At 35.6% G+C, this 22,501-nt stretch overlaps 3 protein-coding genes across 7 annotated transcripts in view; 2 read left to right on the top strand and 1 right to left on the bottom strand.

Moving 5' to 3' along the window:
- LOC139111680 (rho guanine nucleotide exchange factor 17) overlaps nucleotides 1-15,538 on the top strand; it is a 31,612-nt gene extending 16,074 nt beyond the window's left edge. The window contains exons 12-28 of the mRNA XM_070672154.1: nucleotides 3,115-3,192; nucleotides 4,863-4,940; nucleotides 5,332-5,436; nucleotides 6,191-6,307; nucleotides 6,861-7,147; nucleotides 7,728-7,865; nucleotides 8,249-8,343; nucleotides 8,419-8,641; nucleotides 9,074-9,165; nucleotides 9,477-9,744; nucleotides 9,870-9,974; nucleotides 10,317-10,556; nucleotides 10,673-10,740; nucleotides 10,850-11,176; nucleotides 11,354-11,524; nucleotides 11,931-12,214; nucleotides 12,443-15,538. Of these exons, the coding sequence (XP_070528255.1) occupies nucleotides 3,115-3,192; nucleotides 4,863-4,940; nucleotides 5,332-5,436; nucleotides 6,191-6,307; nucleotides 6,861-7,147; nucleotides 7,728-7,865; nucleotides 8,249-8,343; nucleotides 8,419-8,641; nucleotides 9,074-9,165; nucleotides 9,477-9,744; nucleotides 9,870-9,974; nucleotides 10,317-10,556; nucleotides 10,673-10,740; nucleotides 10,850-11,176; nucleotides 11,354-11,524; nucleotides 11,931-12,193 (2,655 nt within the window). The 3' untranslated portion in view covers nucleotides 12,194-12,214; nucleotides 12,443-15,538. The remainder of the gene's footprint in view (nucleotides 1-3,114; nucleotides 3,193-4,862; nucleotides 4,941-5,331; nucleotides 5,437-6,190; nucleotides 6,308-6,860; nucleotides 7,148-7,727; nucleotides 7,866-8,248; nucleotides 8,344-8,418; nucleotides 8,642-9,073; nucleotides 9,166-9,476; nucleotides 9,745-9,869; nucleotides 9,975-10,316; nucleotides 10,557-10,672; nucleotides 10,741-10,849; nucleotides 11,177-11,353; nucleotides 11,525-11,930; nucleotides 12,215-12,442) is intronic.
- Nucleotides 15,539-16,080: 542 nt separating this feature from the next.
- On the top strand, nucleotides 16,081-20,332 carry Tango6 (transport and golgi organization 6). Of its 3 annotated transcripts, none has more exons than XM_070671862.1 (9): nucleotides 16,081-16,482; nucleotides 16,570-16,643; nucleotides 16,753-16,858; nucleotides 16,940-17,177; nucleotides 17,250-17,780; nucleotides 17,870-19,078; nucleotides 19,148-19,352; nucleotides 19,633-19,784; nucleotides 19,863-20,332. In XM_070671862.1, exons 2-9 carry the CDS (start codon nucleotides 16,598-16,600, stop codon nucleotides 20,166-20,168), a joined length of 2,793 nt encoding a protein of 930 aa, XP_070527963.1. In that variant the 5' UTR covers nucleotides 16,081-16,482; nucleotides 16,570-16,597; the 3' UTR covers nucleotides 20,169-20,332. The 3 variants fall into 3 exon arrangements, with proteins under 3 accessions (XP_070527963.1, XP_070527962.1, XP_070527964.1); XM_070671861.1 differs by having other exon boundaries at nucleotides 16,558-16,643; XM_070671863.1 differs by lacking the exon at nucleotides 16,570-16,643 and having other exon boundaries at nucleotides 16,081-16,522.
- Nucleotides 19,349-22,501, bottom strand: part of Rab3gap1 (RAB3 GTPase activating protein subunit 1) — a 25,347-nt gene continuing 22,194 nt past the window's right edge. The window contains exons 9-14 of one of the 3 annotated variants that reach the window (XM_070671865.1): nucleotides 22,275-22,410; nucleotides 21,825-22,005; nucleotides 21,619-21,718; nucleotides 21,201-21,520; nucleotides 20,844-21,047; nucleotides 19,349-20,762 (exon numbers count right to left, since the gene is read on the bottom strand). In XM_070671865.1, coding sequence (XP_070527966.1) covers nucleotides 20,535-20,762; nucleotides 20,844-21,047; nucleotides 21,201-21,520; nucleotides 21,619-21,718; nucleotides 21,825-22,005; nucleotides 22,275-22,410 — 1,169 coding nt within the window. In that variant the 3' untranslated portion in view covers nucleotides 19,349-20,534. Of the gene's footprint in view, nucleotides 20,763-20,843; nucleotides 21,048-21,200; nucleotides 21,521-21,618; nucleotides 21,719-21,824; nucleotides 22,006-22,274; nucleotides 22,417-22,501 lie in introns of those variants that run through there. The other 2 variants (XM_070671864.1, XM_070671867.1) reach the window with 2 other exon arrangements.

Here is a 22,501-nt window from a genome sequence, read left to right as displayed (position 1 = left end):
TGCCACGCAAAGGCGTATGGACAAGTAAGTACCTGTAAAAGTGCGCGAGCATTTTTTAACTCGTTTAAGCCACGCGGACGACCATCTCTTTACGATACGTTTCACATTATTATTATAGTTGTAGCATCACGCCATAGCGATCCTTCTTTAAATTTTATTTTAATCAAATTATCTTTTTCCCATCTGTGCAGTTATTATTACAAGAAATTAACGCATGAAATTTTCTTTATAATTTAAAGAATAAAAATAAGGTTGCATATTGTCGTCATGATAATTTAATTTCTTTATTGTTAATTGTACCGTTTTAGGATAATAATATTTTTGCAAGTAAAATAGTATCTAATATATGACGCAAGTTTGAGCGGGAAATTGTCAAAATGACCCTGATCTGATGTGATTTCTCTTCTCTCACGTGTTTCTGTACTAAGGAAGGAACGTGCTTCTCTTTTTCTCGATGTTACAACTATGTCAATCAAGGGATCTTGTCTCGTTGAATCAATTCTAAACCTTGGAAACAAATTCCATTCCGTCGAATTTCAAATTACGTGCCGCTTATAGCCAAAGACTAAAACCTTATAGTACTCAATTTGTTTCTATAACAAGCATAATTATTACATTTTTTAAATAATTGACACATTTAATTATTCCAATTAGATGTGTAATTGTCGTAAAAAAGATTGACAAACTTTCGTCTAGGGCATTCGTAAGGTAAAACTAACAATAAGTAGGTACTTGCGTAATAAAGTATTACGCCCGCTATGAGCTTATGTAATAGAATTACAGTCACGTAATAAAGTTGACTGTAACTGTCAATGCGCTACTTGATAACTTGTTTCTCTTTTCTTCTTAATCAAGTACGACAATATACATATAAATACGCCAAACATCTTTGTGGGAAATTTTAATAAATACTCGATGTAAATTGTACGTGCCATAAAAGAAGCACACGTGTAACTTTTTAATCGAAAAGTCTTAATTGCGTACTTGTAACTTCTCGATAACAAGGTGAAGGCTACCTCTAGGTACAAGGCGTCGAGCATTTGTGATATAACTACGCAACTAATTAGCGATTAATTAGGAGACTCGCGTAATTAAGTAATCGCGCAACGAATGATTATGCTCCCACAATGGGATCAAGGGGTCAGTATCGATTCTGTAAGCGGGCACGAGCCTGTAAAACGGAGAAAAGTCCTATCGTGAAAAAGGGGGAGAGAGAGAGAGAGAGAGAGAGAGAGCATCGCGGATGAGCTTGCAAGCTCACGGGACGAGGCGGGGTGGAGTATTTAGTCACGGTGCTAAATATAACGGGCGGCCGGTCGGTTGGTTGGTTCGTTCGTTCGGTAGACAACGCGTTCGACGCGTTCGATGTGCGATCGTTCGGAGCCACGAAAGCTCCGCATGCAAATTCCCACGAACTTTTAAAGAGACGCTATCCGAGTGCGGCGCGGCATGGCGTGGCGTGGCGGAGAGTAGGCGTACAGACACGCCGAGAGACACGGGTCTTTTTTTCTCTGACACACACACACACAGAGACACAGACACCCCGGTTTCAAATACAACACACCGATAGACACTCGACTCTTTTCCATTTACTTTCAGTCGAAACTTGCGCAACTTGCGCTACTCACGTTCTACCAATCGTTCGCAGTGGTTAATACTTAAAGTGTACATTTGTCTGTTCTCTCTTTTAATATTTTAATATTAGTCTTTTTTGGAAAATGGCACCGTTCAACTGTTTCGCAGAAATTATGCATTTAGCTATTTTTATATTAAATTCTCTCGAAAAAAAATTACAACTCTAAATATTTTTATGATTTTGTTTGAATTTCTTTTCGCTGACTTGTTTGAAACTTGTGAAAATTTCATACAAGTTATTATAAAAAAAAAAATAAAAAAAAAATTGGAAGCTGCACGCTAAAAAGAAAGTAGAAATATAACGATCGAAGAACCCTGTGAAATATATGTATATATGAAAGAAACTTGTCAATCACTCGCGATGATCGGTATTTATAGTACAAGTATAAATCTTAATATCTTACGGGGTGTTTACAGTTACGAATCCATAATAAAAAAAAGTACTTATGGAGTTGAAATTGTTTCGTATAAAATACAAGAATTGTGAAATTAAAAAGTAATAGTAATATGAATATTGGAAATTGCATTAATCGTTGGCTCATCGATACAGTTTACTAGAGTCGACGAGTATTTGGAGGCGATCAACTTGAAGCTTATGAGAAGAGTCCGAGAATAAAACGTTTGAGAGCAGCTTTTACGTACGGAAGCTTAAGAGCTCTACTTTGGTTTCACCCCGTTTCCGCCAAGCGGAATAGATTAAAGTGAAAGGGACCGGAAACGCGTGAGACGCGAGTGCATATATCCCTCGCATTCGGCCGTGCTTCACAGTGCATTACTTTCGGAGGATTCCGAAATACTACGCACTTGCTGTTTTCCGCGCGATCGCTCGGATTACTATGCGAGTGGATGCTCACGAAATCTCAGTACAGGTGGCCTATGTGGATGACAATGGATGCTGATCACAAGCTCGTCAGCCAGCCATCAGTGGATAGCGAGAATAACGAGCGCGTCACCTCCGACCGTGTGGGTACTTTTCTTTTTCATCTTGTTTGTGCAGATTAGGCAAGATTATTTATCAAACGTAACGTCTACGAGTGAAGATTGAATAATTTTCATACTCTGCCCTAAAATATACAACAATCTTTAGTGTAATTGTATTAAAAAGATTAGCCAGGTTTCTTCCTATATTTGCCTCTTGTATTCATAAATCGAAGGAAAAAAAAAAAAAAAAAAGAAAAGAAAAACAGAGCTAAAGTACTTTAGCACCCTGGTGTCGGTCATGTCTCAACACCTTGCCCATGTCGTTATGCAACGACCATAATCAAACGTTTCGTAGATTCGCACGTGAAGCGTCGCACGTGTACATCCTTCATAAGCACATGTGCGATCTTCATCACGAGACAAATGCAACAATCGAGCTGTGTGACAGCCGTGCTCGGTCGCCTCCCTCTCTGTCTTCATCTCGGTCAAATGTTTCCTCTTATCGTAATGTCACTTAATGAATACTCATCTTTTCTGATTGTCTTTTCTATATTGCAGGATACGAGGACTCACGTGGTTGTGGAGCTTTACGATACCGAACGCTCTTACGTCGAGGCGCTACAAATACTAGTCAATGTAAGTGTAATTTATTAATTTAATATGTTTCAACAAAAGAGATAGTTTTTTTATAGAGTAAAACATTCCGATGGTTGGGGGGATGTATATGTTTAAATGTTTAATACTAATGCGTATATATATATATATAATCATAAAAACTGTTTTTAACGTTTAACATTGTTTCTGCGAAAGAAAAGTTTAATGTATGTAAAGAAATATTCTAGACTAGGATGACGAAAAGGTGTAAGTCGAAAGAAGTGGCGTTACGTCAACGTACGTCTAAACTGCCGTTCGTCCTTACATCTTGTTTATCAAACACCTTTGCTCGTTTATTCACTTGGATTGAACCGGGGCCGCTCCAGCGAGCTGTTGCTCGTTTAATCCAAGAACGTCGTTGCCGTTGCCGTTGCCGTTGCCGTTGCCGTTGCCGTTGCCGTTGCCGTTTCCGTTTCCGTTTCCGACCTGGTGTTTTCATTTTCCATTACCAACGGTATACCGTACTCACTTTTTGCTAAACATTGAAAATAGATTTAAATACTAAATAGATTGTGGTAGGGTTGTAGGGAATCATTGCAGGAATGCGACTTGTACGGACCAACCAACTTAAGGTCGCGTTGTACTTGTAATCTGATTTTCAGGGTACGCTTTGCGCAATTTTTCACAAAGTTTACAAAATTTTCCTTTTCATTGAAAATTGTGAAACTCTCGAGCACATGTATGAATCACTCGTGACCGGAAATACGCTGGATCATCAAACACGTGCGAGACGCAAGTCACATTAATGTGCAACGTGCTCTGTACAATTGCACCGCAGCAGCCAGCCGGTGACTTTGATAAAAGCCAATCTGAATATGAGACCGATCTTTGTTTCAACTAATTATGCGATTTATGCCCCACGCTAAATTGCATTGCCGTTTTGCAGCGCGATATAATCGTCGAGTCAAATAATTACGTTAACGATTCATATATTCTTAATTCAATAATTAAACAAGAGTTATTAGTAATAATGAAAATGTCAAGTTATTATCGTACTTGGTTCTTGACTACGCTCATATGCGTAGCGTAATATGAAATTGAGGACGTATTGTATTGTTTTCACTGCCGAAATAGGGTGTGCTGATTCCTTCGAAGTTTAGCCGAGGCGATTTTTAACCAGCGCGTTACGCTCGCGGAATTTAAGCGTCATCGTAACGGCGCGTATAGCCAGTTTGATTGTCATATTTTATAAACAACGTGGCTGTGGCGCACAACGGGAACCGTTGTCGGCAAGGTTTACCGATTATTTAACACCGTCCTTCGAATCAACGACGAAAAGGCGGTCTCTCATTTTTTACCTTGTCGACACGACCTAGAAAAATAATAGGAAGGAAACTAACAGGATCGCACAAATAAACCGCAATGTATATACATTTTTTTTTTTTTTTTTCCTCTAGGTCGATTCCGGTATCAGCTCGTCGGTGTTAATTTAATTTAATTCATTGCTCGATTCGCGACATTGAAATTTGAATGTTTAAAGCTCGCTCCCTGTAAAGCCTCGACAGGCTCGAAAGACGCGAAATTGAGCCTGAAGGTTCGTCGAGTTAAGAATGCGCGTTTAAGCACTTGTGCTAGGGGAAAAATTTGATAGGAAATAGTTGTATAAAAGTATTTATGAATCCAATGTCTTTGATGTCAATGCTGCATTCCAGAAATATCTACAGCCCTTGAAGAGCCCCGAAAATGCTAGTCTGGTGGATGCCGCGACAGTCGATGAGATATTTTATCAGGTAGATATATATATATATATAATACAAGTATGGATATAAGCGAAACTAATTTTGCATTTTTGTCTAAAGTGTGTGCTTGTCGCTATTTCACGCATATACATCCGGTTTCTCATGTTATTCCTGAAACTTGTGGGTAGGAAATAATAATTCGAGACGAAAAGTCGTGTAGAGTTTTGTAAAATTTATAACCGTCGTTGAGATGAAAAATTAAAATATCTATATAGCGTAAGAAGCTGCGGGGGAGGGAGCGCTTTCGCCGTATATACATATACTATTTAGAAACGGGCTAATATCGGACATAATTTTTTATACATATACCGTCGCAATGAGATTCGAAATATCAATTTTGAATAGGAATTAAATAGTTGAGGTGAAATGCACATTTTTATAGATTCCTGCGCTTCTCAGCCATCACGAGGTATTCTTGGAGGAGTTGCGTAGGCGACTGGACACCTGGGAACTCAAGCAGACGATCGGCGACGTTTTCCTCGACGTGGTGAGTTCACATCACATTGTTACTTGGTGCACAAATATCTCTGGAGAAACGCGTAATAAATTACACTCGCGGCAGTATCCGTATCCTCTTTGCAGTAAAGCCTACGATGCCATGTCGGTCGCAAGTTGAACTGGTATTTACATTTATAAATTGACCAATGTGGCGTATTTCTCATAGAAACGTGCAACTCTTTTCTCTTTTAAACTACGTTTTTGTGTTTTATTTATTTAGTTTTTTTTTTTTTTTTCTGCGCATTAATCAAGTAAAATAAATATAAATTAATAGCTTTAATATCGTTTCGCAATATCGTGATATTTCAGGACGTTGTCTAAAAAGTATAAGGTACAACAAGGTGAGACAAAATTTATTCTCGCTTTGGCTTTGTCGGCTGCGAATTAATTCTGGCGTATTGGCGTATTCGTTGTTCGATTAATATTATAGACGGAATAAATTTTGACAGGAAAACTTTGCAGCGTAACTTTAAATTTTTTCCATAATGATTTTGACAAGTCTTCACTTTTAACGAATTTGCGTGTATTTCAAGTACAATATCAAAGCGCACTTGATTAAAAATTAATAATATTAATATCCTTATTAAAATATTTTTATGATTAATTTTTCATTTCCGAGAGATTAAACAACCAGGATGAATCTTTTAAATGACGTTTTAATCAGAGAACTATGTTTTGTGCTCGATACACACATTTTCACTGGTATGTAAAGATAAAAAAAAATTTTGTGTCGCTTCATATAGTTTACGAAGCCGGTGGTGTTGGAGACATACACCTTGTTTCTGGACAATTGGAAGTCTGCGAGGAAGGCGATAAAAACAACGTGCCAAGCGAAGCCGGCCTTCGCACGATTTCTCGAGGTACGCTGCACATTCTATCAGTCGAGACTCGACTCGACTCGACTCGACTCTTTATACGGGTCTTTCTCGTCACAGCGCGATGGTTATTATTAAATACTAAACTTTTTCATTCCATGTCACTTCTTAAAGCGTCGTGATCAGACCTGACCTTTTGTAATTTTATCGATATTATTAACTTGTTACTTGATTGCCGGGATCACCGTCGGCTTACTCATCACTTAGCTTCTTTCGAGACCGAGTACATTTTCGACATACTTGGCAACTTGCATCTCGAGAAATGCGACGTATTGATCGCTTTAAACACTTTGACGTACTGTCATCGTTACCAAATTTTGTGGCAAAAGATATAAAATTACTTCTTTTTTTTAAACGAAACAAAAAAACATTCGTCGAAGCAGTTTTCGATATTATTTTTAAAGAAAAATTAAAAGTTGGGCAACAAGTGGTTTATGTCGATATTAGAAAAATTCAGGGTAAATTTACTAAAGATATAATAGTATAATACAAAAGAGGGTCACGGATAAAGGTGGCTGACACAGTTTGTTACTGTTAGACGATGGAACGCGAGCACAAGGGCAAATTGGGCCTGGACCAGCTTCTAATCAAACCTGTGCAGAAAATTCCGCGGTACGAATTGTTGATCCAGAGGTTGCTGAAACACACGGATTCGACGCATCCTGATTACGAGCTACTGCAGGCCGCGCAGAAGGAAGTGCACGAGCTAGTCGTTAAGATCAATTGCACGGAAAGGGAGTCGCTCGAATGGGAACAGCAGCAGACCACGTTGAGAGAGGTTCAGGCTCTCGTCGAAGGCCTTGCCGGCATCGTAACGAACGACAGGTAACGATTTTTTTTTTTTTTTTTTTTTTTTTTGAAAGGATTACGTTACATTCAAACCAAAAAGATGCATTCAAATAAAACTACAAGTTATTAGATTAATCGTTTGCGAATAAAACTTTCCAAAATTGTTTTTTTTTTCCCCTTTAGGTGCTTAGGTACAAGCGTTTAAACAATTTTTTATAAGGTCAAGTCATATAAATGTAAAAAAAAGATTGTATGCTGTGCTGTAGTTGACGCGAATACTTAAAAATAACCGCTTGTCCTGCAGACTATTCGGAATGCAAATAATTAAGAAAATGAATGTTGCTGAAACGTTTTGTATGTAATATTGTATTCCACGTATACGTTTGTTTGAATTATCGACCATTGGATGACAGATACGTCATTCTACTCGGTATGCCTTTCAATTCGTGCCAATCGTCTCGTACGCGTTACATAGTTTTTTCACTGGACTTATTTAGCCATCGGAATCGGAATATTGATTACCGATAATGATGCGTGCCGTAGCGGAAACTGGCCACGATGCGACAAAAAGATTCATCGAATTCACCGTGTGACACGTTCGCTTTTACTCCCATAGAGCTTTCGTTCGACACGATCTGGTCACCATAGCGTCAAATCAAGGCACACGGAAGGAACGGGCTTTATTTTTGTTCTCCGATCTTCTCGTCATCACCAGTATCAAGCGCAGAAGCGGCACAATAAGAAAACCGTCAACGTAAGCAAGAATATTTTCATATTTAAACGTGAATGTATGCTCTAATGTAGAAAGTGAAATTTTAACAGAGCGCACTAGAGAAATTTTTGAAACTCATCTGTTAAAATTATATTATATATTTTTGTATTTATTGTTTTAATAGAAAAAATTAAAAATTTTTTATATAGATAGAAAAACATTGTTGTGTTATCTAGGCTTTAATTAAGACTTTTGTAAAATATAATTTTTCTTCTTATTAGACAGATAAAGAAATGAATATGAAAGCATCATGCTTGTGCGTCACAAACTTTAATACAAATTATTTGCATATAAAATTTTTAATTGTTTAGACATAAATAGTTTTTTTTAACAGAAATTATTACGATGGAAATAAAAATTTACAGAAGCACGTGTCCAAACAGCCTAGTTGGTCTGCTTGATGCAAACAAGTATAAAATGTTGATGCGAATCTCATTGGACGATCTCGAAGTAGTGAAAGGTATCGTAAAGGCGTCAATTTAGCATATCAGCACTCATCGTTCGAATAAGATATATATTTTATTATTGTTTTCAGCCAAGGACGAGAATTTAAGACGAATGGTACGCGAAGTGGACTATCTTCGGGAGGACTGCACAAAGTTGACTCAACTGCAGGAGCTCGCCGCGACTTTGCATGGTGCCAAGCAACAGTTGGAAGACCTTATCAAGGATATGCTGAGTCATGCCCAAAAGCAACTGGCGGAAAGAAATGCGGCGCATTCGCAATTGGCTTGCTTGGAACTTACCCTCAACACTCAGTAAGCGTGTTTTTCGAAAATTAACCGAGATTAATATATAATGTAGTGAAAAATAGTTGGATCAATGGAAATAATTATAGTGAAATATATTAACGCTCGCGACTACTCGAGCTCTTATTTGCTGCTTATGCTAGAGCATAGCAAAATCTGTCGAAATTTTATTAACAATATGTTATTGTAAACTTTTACCATAAAATCAAAGAGAGGGACCGAAAAATTCAAGGCGCTAAGTAAATTTAACTTTATGGTATTATTTAAGCTTGTTGGTGGAAAAAAGCTTTAATAGTTTCGCAAAATTAATATCCGTGAAATTCTTTGATTGTTTTCAGAGAATCGTCTTTAATCACGTGTTAAATATTAGATTCCTAAATCATAACGATTCGATCACGGTTGCAACGTGACCCGCATTACCTCTGTGTACTTTATTTGCAGAGCCGGGATTGAGAATATATCCGTCATGTTCGCAAAGCCTGACAAGCGTGCGAGCTGGGAAGAGAGTTTTAATGAAGCCAAACAGAAACTTGGTGAGTGACATTACTCTTTCATGTTGATCGTTTTTTTGTTGAAAAGAAATCGCTCTTTACCCAACGATTTGTTAGTAGGTTTGCTTACCCTGACGAATTCTAAAATAATCACATTTTCGAGAATTTTTTTTTTTTTTTTTCTTTAAGATAACTATTGCGTTATATTAATTTATGTTTTAGAGAAATTAAAAAAAAAAAAAAAAATTGTTTGTTTTTTATTTTAAATTGTCAAGGTGAACAGACCCTTTAAGTGAAAAGTAAACTTGCAGTAAAGAACAAACTAAACAATCACTTATTTATTTTGTGTGTAGCATTGTCGGCTGACAGGAGGCCGTGTCCGGAATTTGTGGGACCTTTGCCGATCAGAAAAACACGGGCGGGTCTTCAGTTTACTTGCGCGGCGCCAACATTGGCGAACGGGCAGGGATCGAAGGACGTTTGGGTCTGCAACAGCGACGGTTACGTCGGTCAGGTATGCGTGTTGAGTCTGAGTCCAGAACCGCCGCAAGTAACGTCGTGCAACGGAGTCTGCAACGCCAGGATACTTTGCGTCGCGGGAATACCCGCTTGCACGCCTGGGTAAGATTCATACGTGAAAAAACGTTCGTATTAATTACGATGAAATATAATTGAACGATTAATCAGGAAAAGGAAAAGAAAAGTGCAAATACATGGGCTAGCTTGATTGAGCTTCTCTCTTCTAGTTCAAACTCGACGTTGAATAACAGTCCGTTCGTTAACAGCAAGAGTGGCATTAGTATATCGGTGCAGGACGTGGATGCCAGTGGCGGCAACATACAGTTGGACAGGTAATATTTCTTCCGAAGCTTCACACATAAATAATTCGAAAGTTCAAAATTTCGCAATATTAACCGATTTATAATTAGATATGATTTATTATCGATAATGGTGAATATTAACAATGGCCACATATTCCACATCGTTCATTTATTGTATATAGTGTATTTTATATTAATAATTAAATATATAGTTATTGAAATTAAATCTTAATTATTAAACTCGAGATTGACTTATAAATTTGACGATATAAATTTATTAAATCTAGTCAAGTGGTGGAATTTGAATAGAAAACTGCGACGGGCATAATAATGATGTCGTTCTTATTTAATATTGTACTTGACATTTGATAGCAGCTCGAGCTCTGACGATTCGGACTCGGACGACATTCCATGTGCAGACACGGGTAGCGTAACGCTGAGTGGTGATGTATCAAACATTGACAATAGTATCACAGAGGAGGATACGAATCAGCCCACCATGTGGTTGGGAACCGAGGACGGCTGCATTCATGTGTATAACTGTAATGACAACATTCGGATTAAGAAGAATAAAGTTAAGATACAGCACGGCAGCAGCGTGCATTGCATCATGTAAGTATTATTTTACGATTTCGTAATTTGTCTTGGTTTCACAAAGAAACAGGAGTTTCGTTTTTTCTCTTCTATTATAGATTTCAAATTCTCATGACATTGCTTCATCATTTCAGATACTTGGATAACAAAGTGTTTGTCTCACTTGCTAACGGAGACATCACCGTTTACGTTCGGGACCATAGTACGTGCTGTGATTTTTTATAACTATTTTATACAATAGTAACAAAATACTTGCGATACATTTACTTTGTTTTATTTCACTTTTTTTTTTTTTCCATGTTCTTTCATAGCCGGTGGATGGAATACTCCAGATCCAACTACGGTGTCCGTTGGGACAGTAGCGTCCCCGGTGACCAAAATGCTGTCCGTCTCTGGAAAACTTTGGTGCGGGTGTCACAATAGCGTTAAAGTTCTCAATACCCACACTTTGGATATCGAGCATACGTTTGCCGTGAGCAGCGACATAAGCCGCGCGGTCTCCTGTATGGCGAACTCTGGCGGTTTAAGCGTTTGGATTTCCTTACATAACAGCGCTGTGCTAAGGCTTTTTCATTCCAGTACATACGAATGTCTGACCGACGTCAATATTGCGCCAGCCGTTACCAAAATGCTTGCCAGTAAGTCTCAAATCTTGGATAATTACAAATTCAGTTTAATTGGAAATAAAACTTTGCAAAAGTAATTTAGAACAAGATATCACAATTAATAATTAGTTGAGCGATCGGTAGAAACAAGTTCTCGTCAAGAAAGAAGATTTGATGGTTATTTTAATGGAAACTTTAAACTTGCTGCAGGTTGCGATGACATAATTCGGCAGCACAAGGCTGCGTGTCTCAGAGTCACGGCACTATTGGCTTGCAACGAATTGCTGTGGATCGGCACGAGCGCCGGTGTGTTGCTCACCGTGCCAATTCCCCATATAAAGCCATCTACTCAGAGGATGTCGCAGCCACCGATCGTGACTGGTGAGTATTGACGTCATATTCTATCGCCTGTGTCGTCGTCGTCGTCGTCGTTGTTATTGCCCTGCAGATATAATTAGAAAAAGCTGGCTGACACCCCAAATCGTGCGGGACTTCCGTCCACGTGGAAGGATACAGAAGCGATCGATCAATGTCGTGTTTTTTCATTGCATTATACATGTGTATCGCAATACATGTATAATTACACAAACATATGTGTGTTAATTATTTTTAAAATATTCAATGGAAAAGAAACGTTGTGAAAGTTTTCCTAAAATTAAAATGCATGGGAAATTGAAGCGAGTGATAAATTTTACACGTTATGTTACCTCTTTACTAATGATTTAATTAAAGCGTACATTTTAAAATCCATATCAAATTCATTAAATAAGAAAATTATTATGTACAGGAATTCCACATGGACACACAGGACATGTGCGTTTTCTCACCTATGTAGAAGCACCTAATCCCTCGAAACTGGATCCTCGTCCAAAGGTGAATCGTTATTCACTGAAACCGAATAAAACGCAGCAGAATAACATTAACCGTGGTAAACTCCTGGTGATATCTGGTGGAGACGGTTACGAGGATTTCCGCGGACCTCAAGCATCTGCAGAATTGCAGGCTGGTCGCGAGGATTCTACGAATCATCTACTGTTGTGGAAAGTGTGATACAATGTTGCAAGACCCCAGGTAAAAGATACTATTTACAAGATCTGAGATAAAAAATAAAAAGAAACCTCACAATGAAATTTATTTTAAATAACAGAATTTATACATCTAATGTTTTCTATGTAGCAGCAATTTTATTTTATCATAAAGATTTGTGTAATAAAATTCAAAAAATAGATTTATATATACCGAGATACTGTAAATAAATTAAAAAAAAAAAAATTATAGTGAAGATTATCTACATTACAGACAAGGGTCACGATAAATAAAAATCGGCATGGCACGCCGTTGTACGCGCGACACGTAAGCGGACGTTGTCGTCGTCTGATCGTGGCCGATCAAGACATATTGGCACGTCGGGTTTTCAAGGAACGTGGCCGAGTTCTCTGGATGGTATTAGCCGAATGGATCAAGAGTAAAATACGTGAGCTGTACTACTCTCAAGACATAAGAAAGAAATATCGGCTGCAATTGACGCGAAAGTCCGACCGATTAAGAACGGTCACCAATCCTTTATCATCGTTGTGCGATTTATAATTTCCCGATCACGATGAGTTATAAATATCTTTATGATACTTTTTAGATGTTTGCTTCGTTCGGGATTTTATCTACGCATGTATTAACATGTTAAATCAAACAATTAAGAGAAATAACATTAAGGACAAAATTGTTACAAAATTTAAATCGAGTACAACTTAATGAAACAGATCTTCCATTTCAGACCGTATTATGATTAAGTGAAAATTACTGCTACCGAAAAACTGACGGGAGATTGAGGAAATTGAGGTGTATATGTACCATTTTTGGCCTACATCAATTAACAGTATATGAATCTATATTTCGTATAATTACTCAAGTGCCAAAAAAAAGGGGGAGAGGAAAAGAAAAGAGAGAAGAAAAGTAAAAAAGGGAAAACAAATTTTACTCCTTCGACTGCGAAAGTACTCGTGTACTTTGTTATTTCCAATACGTGGTATAAAATAACTCGATGTGTTCGTGTTAAATATCTAAGAATTTATCGAGTTTGCGTAAAAAAAAAAAAAAGAGACGGCTTTATTTATTCAAGGGAGACGAAGAATAGCGAAATTTGAAACTTTCGCGGATAAAAGATGATTGTTTATATGTTATTTTTATGTGCATGCACGCACACACACATGTGAAAATGTATGGTGAGTAAGTGTGAACCTTATTATTTTCTAATTAAAATTACAAGTCGCTAAGAATAAATTTATAATTGCAAGTCACAATAGAAGTGCCAATAATTACTTTATCATCAAGTTGCCATTATCGCATATATGTATACATACATACATATATATATACATATACATCTTTTTTCATGTAATGTTTTTAAGAAAAATTTTTTATTATTCCAATATTAAAAATCTGCTACAGATTTAAAAATTCGACTGTGATGAGTTGAGAACAATTAAATCATTCAAGATTTAAGAAAAATTGTATAACTTATAATGAGAGAAAAAGCATCGGACAATTAACAGTTAACAAGATAAATATTAAAAGAATCATACATTACTTAATAATAATTTGGTAGTTTATATTTATTACATCTTAATAAGAATTTGCAATCAATGTTGTATTGAATAATACATATAATAAATTAAAAGTACGTTCAATTTTGAATTGTTTCAATAATAAGCCTGAGACGCATTTAATAATAAAATGTAACAATTCATAGGTATTGTTAATTAACAAGCGCTTAAAGAATGCGCAGTTATTTTAATTAAAATGTACAACATTGATTACCACGAGTCTGTATCGCAAGTGATTTAAATAATTAATTATATACATACAACATACGTGACAATAATTAATTGATAAAGATATTCGAGACAATTATATACGAGACCAACCAAGCTGTATATGTAGTCAATAATGTTTTGACATCTTTTACTGTCAAAATACAATTAATGTAACGCCCGGCTAAACAATTATATTGATTTTATGCAAATGCAACGGCTTATGCAACATTGGATTAATTTAATTTTTAATTTATTATAACATTAAAGTTTACTGATTTCAATTAAATTTAAAAGAATATCAGTAATTTGGATAAAATGGTTGACTCCTGCATATTACGTTAAACAAAAGTGAATTTATACCGCATTGTATGATTTTTTATCTTCGTATTTTCTAGTGAATATCAATCAGTGGCAGTGTTATATCAATATTGTAATTTTGCACTTGATAATATAACTGTTGTATCCAACGTATGTTATATTTATATTATTGAGTGGTAAATTATAATATTGACGTTGCTATCATTCAATGTTTAGTGCGTATTTTGTTATATTTAAAATTACCAAATCGTGTTAGAATTTAGATAAAGATGTGGTATTTGCTGTTTTATGCAATTTCACGATTTTTTTTTTATTCCGCTATTTGCCAATTCTATTTAAATGTACATATGTATGCCAGCTATAATGTTAAAACTTGAATTTTGAACGCACTTGTTGAATGCATAAAAATAATATTTTTGTTAAAAAAATATGAAATACATATAAATTTTTATCGAGTTAATGCAAAAAAAAAAAAAAAAAAAAAAAAAACAAAGAAAATATGTGCGCGTGTGTATTTGTACACGTTCGTGAATGATACATAATGGATCATGTAATTTCGATTTTTAAGAAATCGAGCTTTAAGCTCTAAAATATGCAGAGTATAACGAATGTCGAAGAAAACGAGATTATTTCTTATACATATTTTTTTGTTCGCAAGTAAATTATATTTTAAACGTATATCAATATAAACGCAATAACAATAACATCTTTCCTACGACTAACGTTACATTCTCTGCATGCATATTTTAGTTAAACTTGCATTTGAGACGTGTATATTTCTTCTGATCGAGCGATTGGACTTTTCGACGACGAGTAATTTATTTTCAACTTTGTCAGTGGCTAATATAGCGAGTTGTCCGTTGACATAGCTTAATTGTACTCGTGCACTTGTATTACATATATTATAATTTTATTCGGTTCCTGATTTATTGTCGCACTGCGCTTCGTTATTTCGATTATAACACATGTGTTGGCGCGACACCACGATATTTTATATTCTGTACAAAGAATACGAGGTGTATACGTTTGCATTCTGCTCTTTTTTTTTGTACACGAGAGTAGTCGTGGGCTTACGTCCGTTCTGGAGAACGTGAATGGTGATTTAAATAATTTTGAGTCAACGTTTATTTCAAAGTTGTTAAATACGCAAATGTATGACGCAACATTACACAGACGTTATACATAAATTACATTGATATGACATATGTATGTATGATATTATGTACAAATAACGATATTCGAGTTAAAATAAAGTCGTTTACACATATACCAACACGCGCATATCGTTAGATAATATTCACAGTTAGTCGCATTGGATCTCTGTAAGATGGCATACTCATCGCAGCTGTTGTAGGTTGCGAGGGGCACTACTACACCACTAGATATATACTCGGACGATTTACAATCACCTTACTATATTTCGATCAAGAGGCAGAGAGCCCAACCGGGAATCAGCGGCTTTTACGCGTGTATAGATTACAGAGGCTCGTCCGTGTGAAGCCAGGCGCTTCGGCTGCCGTCGGATAGAAGAAAAGGCCAGAGCTATACACTGCCTGTCCTGCTCTTTCGCGGCGTCGCCGGTAGTTATTGCAGCTTCTTCTCGGTAACATCGCATTATAAAATATTTTATTTACTGTTAAATTTATATGTCTGCTCTCATCTTATAACTCGGCGATGTTACCGAGAAGCTGCAATAACTACCGGCGACGCCGCGAAAGAGCAGGACAGGCAGTGTATAGCTCTGGCCTTTTCTTCTATCCGACGGCAGCCGAAGCGCTGGCTTCACACGGACGAGCCTCTGTATCTATACACGCGTAAAAGCCGCTGATTCTCAGTTGGGCTCTCTGCGCTGAACGCATCATTGGAGAGAATAGGTTATGTTACTTCCGCAAGATGTGATTGTGGTGCTGAAATTAAAGATATTAACGATACTAACTACGTTGTATTCTCCTGCTCGTTATATGATGATCAGAGGAGAATTCTAAATGAAGAATTAGACAAGATTGGAGCCAGTCAACCTGAATCTGTATGGAGTTGGATTAAAAATTGAAAAAATTGCAATGTTAAAGGCAATATATTGCAATTAAGAAAACAGTCGCAATTTATTCGCATACAACTGTACAAGAAGAGAAGATTGTGCAGCCGTATAACTACAAACAGATGGATGCACATTAAAATAGAAAAAAAAAAAAATAATAATACGGACATGAGGTGAAAAATATAAACGTAAAGATGTGCTACAACTGTACGGGTTAGAAATATTTCTTTTAATTGTTCTGAAAATAGTGTTTATTACAGTTAACTTATAAAAATAAAAATAATAAAAATGAATTATCACCAAGTATTATCTATGATGATATTCAATAATGATGGTAAGAGTTGCCAAATTTAATTTTGCTGATAGTAAATTAAATTAATATTCTATGATTAGACAATATTAATAAATGCACATTTGGCTAAATTTACGTTTTATAATTATAGATCAGGCAAATACAAATTTTGATGACAAGGTTAAGGGAATAATTGAAAGGGTAAAACCTTCTTTATTACCAAATATAAGGCAATCTATTGAAGAGTTTTCTACAAGGTAGTATTTTGGTTGAAAAATTTTATAATTTTTATATAGAAGAAATATTAATTTAAGCATTGCATATGTTTACATTTGTAGAAAACAACACCTTTATGTATTAAATTATTTATTACGTGGTATTATACAAGAACATACAAAAGTTGACACTGACATACCTTTTAATACAAGTCAATATCATTCTGTGAAAGTTGCTGTAGAGTTTATAATATTAATCGGAATTAAGCCCTCCTTATTACCTGGCATAGGTATAGATATAAATAAAGTATGCTCCATAGCTTCAACAATTACTGAAGAAACAGACTTGAGCTGTTTGGAGGTTAAGTATTATATATTTACATATTATGTAATTCATACAATAATTTTCTTTTATATAAATTTTATGTTTCAGAAATACGAAAGATTATGTTTCTCGACATATTTGCTCTTAGATCTTTTTGACAATCTCAATTTGCGACCAGCAGTACTTTCACAAATTGGTCTCCTTATAGCTGCTCTATTACAGTTATCTCATGCTCCTCTAGTTAAACCATCGAACAATTATCAGTCCGAGTCCGAAAATGTAAACAATCAGAAATTTTATATGACAGCGGAAGAATATCAAAGACTGCTAAATCGTCAAAAGTTATTTCACAGTAAATTGATTTCTCTGTTACTTAATTGCCCACTTAATATTTGTTTTCGAGAATTGATGATAATTTTGGGAATGAAAACTGCACCAAAATGGCTACGGAAAGAAACTCAGAATTATTTAATCAAAATGCTCGTACAACCGAATGGAATATCGTCATTATTTATAACAATTTACAATGACAGTTTGGACTTGGGCACAGATTGGAAGAAATTAGATACACTCTCCCGGCTAATAGCAGTGACACATGGAAAGAATGTCGATGAATATTATGGAGCCGTATGTCCTCAGGTATGAATTAAAAAATATTTTAAAATACATATTAATGCATACATAGTATTAAAATAATTAAAAATCAAAATTAATTTTTTCTTTTTTAGCTTTTAGATTTGTTTTTCTCAGATAAGTTCAAACACAGTTCAACAATAGCAAACTGTTGCATTAAATCTTTGTATGATTACAATCCACATGCTTGTCAGAGATATATTGTACAAGTTATATGTGCACCTTTAGCGAACAAAGAATCTTCCGTAGCAAAAGAAAAAGAAATAGAACGATCTATAGAATTATTAGCGAGATGTTTTTTAACAGAGGATGCCAAGTTCAAGTGTCTACCTTGCAAAGTTATTTTTTACATTGCTACACCTCTATTCTGCCTATATACCAAAGTCCTCGGAAGTGCTTGTGTATTAAAAGCAAATTTACAACGACTGTTATTAAAAATCCTCGAAGAAGAGACAATGCAAGAAAAATTGTATGCAGCTTTTCTAGGACATGACATGTCAGGAGAATTTGGAAATTATATAACGTCAGAATTTGGGCCGACCAGCGGTGTTGAAATCACGGGGCTGAATAAAAATTTGGACTATGTAAAACTAGCTGATACCATGTTCGACTTAGTGTCCACAGCTACAGCCTTATCTCCCAGTTTATTTGGTTATATATTAAAATTTCTGTCAAACGCAAATAAATGGAATGAAATTGAACAACCAAAAATATTAGAGACAGAAAACGATAAAATAGAACGCATTACAAATTGCATTACGATACAATTTGCAATTCATACAGCGGCTTACGATCTTATATCAAAATTGGCTAGCACAAATGCTGTTCAAGACATACAAATAAAGAATCCCGAACCACTGTTATCCTTTATAAAATCGTTATTCGAGAAATATATAAATCGCCAAGATAAAGTCGAGGACGAATGCGAGATGCTATATATCAGTTTAATGTGGATAAAAACATGGATTCTTGAAAAGAGTAAGGCGATTAAAATTGATCTTTTTAAAGATTTTAAAACGTTTTTAGAAGGTCATCTCCAAAATTCGAATTTGCCAAATCAACTTGAATCATTGATTAGCGAAGTGATTAACTGTATTATGACGCATGATTCTCGAACCAAATTCGAGAAAAAATACTACCAAGACTTATCAAGTTCGTCAAACAAATTTGATGAAGCCTTAAAAGATCTGAAGGATCCACTACTTCCTGTTCGAGCGCATGGTCTTATAACACTCACGAAATTGATCGAGACTAATGATCCTTATGCTATTGCTCGTGATGCCATTATTTTGCTTTTATTTCAGGTTGCGACAATATTTTAATCACTTACTGTGCATTTTATAGATTTGTCTTACTTATGTATTTGGTTTTAGGAGAATTTAAAGCATGAAGATTCTTTTATATACCTGGCATCTATCAATGGACTGTGCGCAATGGCAACTGTATTTCCAGAAAAATATATGGAAACGTTGATACTTGAATACATTGATATGCCTAAACGAAATGCATTTTCGGAAATAACTGTTGAGACTAGGGTAAAAATCGGCGAAATATTAGTCAAAACAACGAGAGCGTTAGGTATCTAAAAATCTTTTCTTTACTCTCTATGACAAATATATACAGATAATTTCTTATAAGTCACTCATTATTTAAATTAATTTTATTCTATATAAAACAATTAAATTTTATGTGATAACAAAGTATATTGTTGATAAATTATTATTATATAAAGTGGCTCGACATAAGCCTAGAAGACGATAAAATAAAATGTACCGAAATACAATTAACGGTTTATAAGATTCTAAAATATTTTTAATTTAAATATAAACGGAACAGTAATTAAAATAAAATTTTACAGGTGAAATGAATGTGGTTCAAAAAAATATGCTGCTCAATGGTTTTTTGTGCACAATCCGCGATACAGATCCCTTGATACGAGCCTCTGGCCTTTCTTGTTTAGCAGAACTTTGCAAAATATTACACTACCGCCTAGGAAACATGCTTACTGAAGTACGTATATAACAAAAAGTTACAGAGAGCAAGATATCAAAGAAATTTTCCTAAAATATTCAATTTTGAAACTTTCAGATCTGCTACTGCATTACATGTATATTAAAATCAGACAAAATACCTGAATGTCGACGTGCTGCTGTACTAGTTGCAACGTTACTATTTCGCGGTCTCGACCAAAACTTGTTGACCAGTTGTACCAGCGACATGATCGACTTATACCGCGAGTTGCGTAATTTGCGTGATGACAAAGATTCTGTGCTACAGCTTCATATTCAATTAGCTCTAGAAGAGATCGATCGTATCATGCGGGACTCTCTATTTGTGAAAATTCCTACATTGGAAAAAAAGATGGCTCAGTTGAATTCAACGTCTAATCGGTAACGTAATAAAATACATAATTGATCCCATAATCATTATTTAGCTTTCAAAGTTCCTAATTAAAATAATGTAAAAAATAACAATTAAATTGTAATAAATATTTGTTGTACAATATGTTCAAGACACAAATAGTAAACTGACATTATTGAAAAATATTTCACAACACATCACATGCAACAATTATTTCTTGTACTTGTTTTCAATTTTGAAATGTGAAATTAAAATCTAATAAATTGAAATAATTAACGAATAATTATTTAATTAAAAAAAAAAAAAAATTTACGGTTATCACCGCAATAAATTCCAAAATCTATACGCTTTTTCTTTGTAAAAATTATTAAAACTATGCCGGCAACGTTTAGATTGATATTATAAGAATGTCGTATCTTCGGAAAAGAATCCAGCTAAACGGATGTGCTCTCGTTTAAGGCAGATGTATAATCGTTGCGGCTGCGGTGTGGAAGCTGGCGATGGTCGCGGTATTATTGCCCGCAAAATAAATTCTTTACATGACGGTTCAGGAAACATTTTATGTCGGCTATTTTCTGTACTTGTATCCTTGATACTACTGACGGAGGATGTCATCAAATGAGCAGCCTGAAATTAAGCCAAAATATTTTATGTTTTAGTCGTAAAATTTGTTTTCCACACAAATAACGTAAAAATATATATCTTTACCTTTTGAGCATCGCGGAACATGGTCGTTATTCGGGCTCCAATGTCGCCTCTGGAACCGCCAGGCACCCTCACTTCTTTCCCTCGCATCAATTGAATCAAAAAGGACGTGAATTCTTTGGAATCATTGCTACCACCCAACTTGTGTTGCAACGAATTTACTTGTGCGACCAATGCTTCTACACTCTCCACATCGCGTGTGATTTCCTAAAAAAAGAAAAATTTTTAATTGAAAGTTTTTATTTCAAGTATATTTTACATTTTAATATAATCATGTATATACATTTATACATGACAATTAGTAATTAACCATAACTGAAATCAACCTAGCAATTTATTACGATCGAAAATCGAGTGTACCTCGTACAATTGTAACTTTTGATGAATTGGTTTCGTCGCGTATTGCAATTTATTGAGTATGCTCTGTGCTACATCGGGTAGGCTTGGCAGAGCTTCCTGCTTCTGTAAACTCAGAGTATAAAGCGCGGCATGCGTTAAACTCGGTAGCAAGAGCTGCGCGACCTGGCTTATTCGCTTCGAGTACAAATAATGTAATGCCTTCTCCGCCTCTCGCGTGTCATCGAACAATCGTTTCTGCCGATGCGCGGGAACTGGCTGAGCCGATGCCCATGTCGTTGACCATGGATTGTCAGGGATCATCATTCGTGGCGATAGCTGACCTGTATTTCGAGATTGTAAATGACTACAATATTTTATATAATATTTTAATTTTATTTTTTAACTATTATAATTAAAAAAAAAAAATAATAATACCGACCCTTTCCTTGTCCCCATTCGTCAACGCCTTCCTCGTCGATCCAATCTCTCGGCGAGTACCATCGAATAAAATCTTCCAGTACCGCACCAGGATTTGCCGCCTTGTCACAATAAAATTATATATATATATATATATATATATATATAGGTACACTTTGTAAAAAATACGTAGCCAGGTTTAGAATGAGAATAATATATTATATGTACCTTGAAGGACTCCATGTCGGATAATAAGGACGCGCTCATCATTCGAGCCCGCATCTCGGAGGCGTATTTGTCGGTACCGAGCTGCATCATCACTTGCGCGTCCTCCTCTAGTTGATCTTCCGTTTTTGGTACAGGATCTTGCGTGATTGGTAGATAAAGAGGGTCTCCAGTTTGAATCAGCCTACGCATTATCAATTCCCATCAATGAGTCATAAATCGTGCAATTTTCAAGCTTAATGATCTCGTCAGCAAAAATACTTAATATTCAGATATTGAAAAGAAATGCAAGTGCTACAAATAAACGTAGTTTACTCAATATTTTTAGTAATATATAAATATCTCTACAAATAAAAAAACTGTTTCTCCGATAATATCGTAAGTAATTCTAAGTTTTAAGCGATTGATGCAAATCTTGACTAATTAGAGGATATTACGTGAAGAAAAATCAACCTGAGCGAAGGATGCTTGGCCAATCTTCCCGTAGGTTTGTTCCACAGGAGGTGTTTCGCCTTTAATTGCGGCCTTGTTGACAAAACCTCGTCGTTCGCCATCTCCTCACTTGTGCACTCGAAGAATTCTTCATCCTCTGATTCTACGACAGTTGTGGTTACTCAAAAATAAAAATTCTAAAATTTCTCCGTCAATTACATTGCGTAAAATAATTAAATTGCGAGTGC

Source organism: Cardiocondyla obscurior, linkage group LG24, assembly GCF_019399895.1.
Source record: "Cardiocondyla obscurior isolate alpha-2009 linkage group LG24, Cobs3.1, whole genome shotgun sequence".
NCBI classification, from domain to species: domain Eukaryota; kingdom Metazoa; phylum Arthropoda; class Insecta; order Hymenoptera; family Formicidae; genus Cardiocondyla; species Cardiocondyla obscurior.
This window is presented reverse-complemented; position numbering and strand designations above follow the sequence as displayed.

What these genes read in the sequence shown, in the direction of transcription:
- Tango6 (XM_070671862.1), top strand. Translation starts at nt 16,598, where the DNA reads ATGAATTATCACCAAGTATTATCTATGATGATATTCAATAATGATG. An exon ending in ATTGAAGAGTTTTCTACAAG is followed by an intron (nt 16,859 to 16,939) that starts GTAGTATTTTGG and finishes TTACATTTGTAG; the next exon opens with AAAACAACACCTTTATGTAT. An exon ending in TTATTTTGCTTTTATTTCAG is followed by an intron (nt 19,079 to 19,147) that starts GTTGCGACAATA and finishes ATTTGGTTTTAG; the next exon opens with GAGAATTTAAAGCATGAAGA.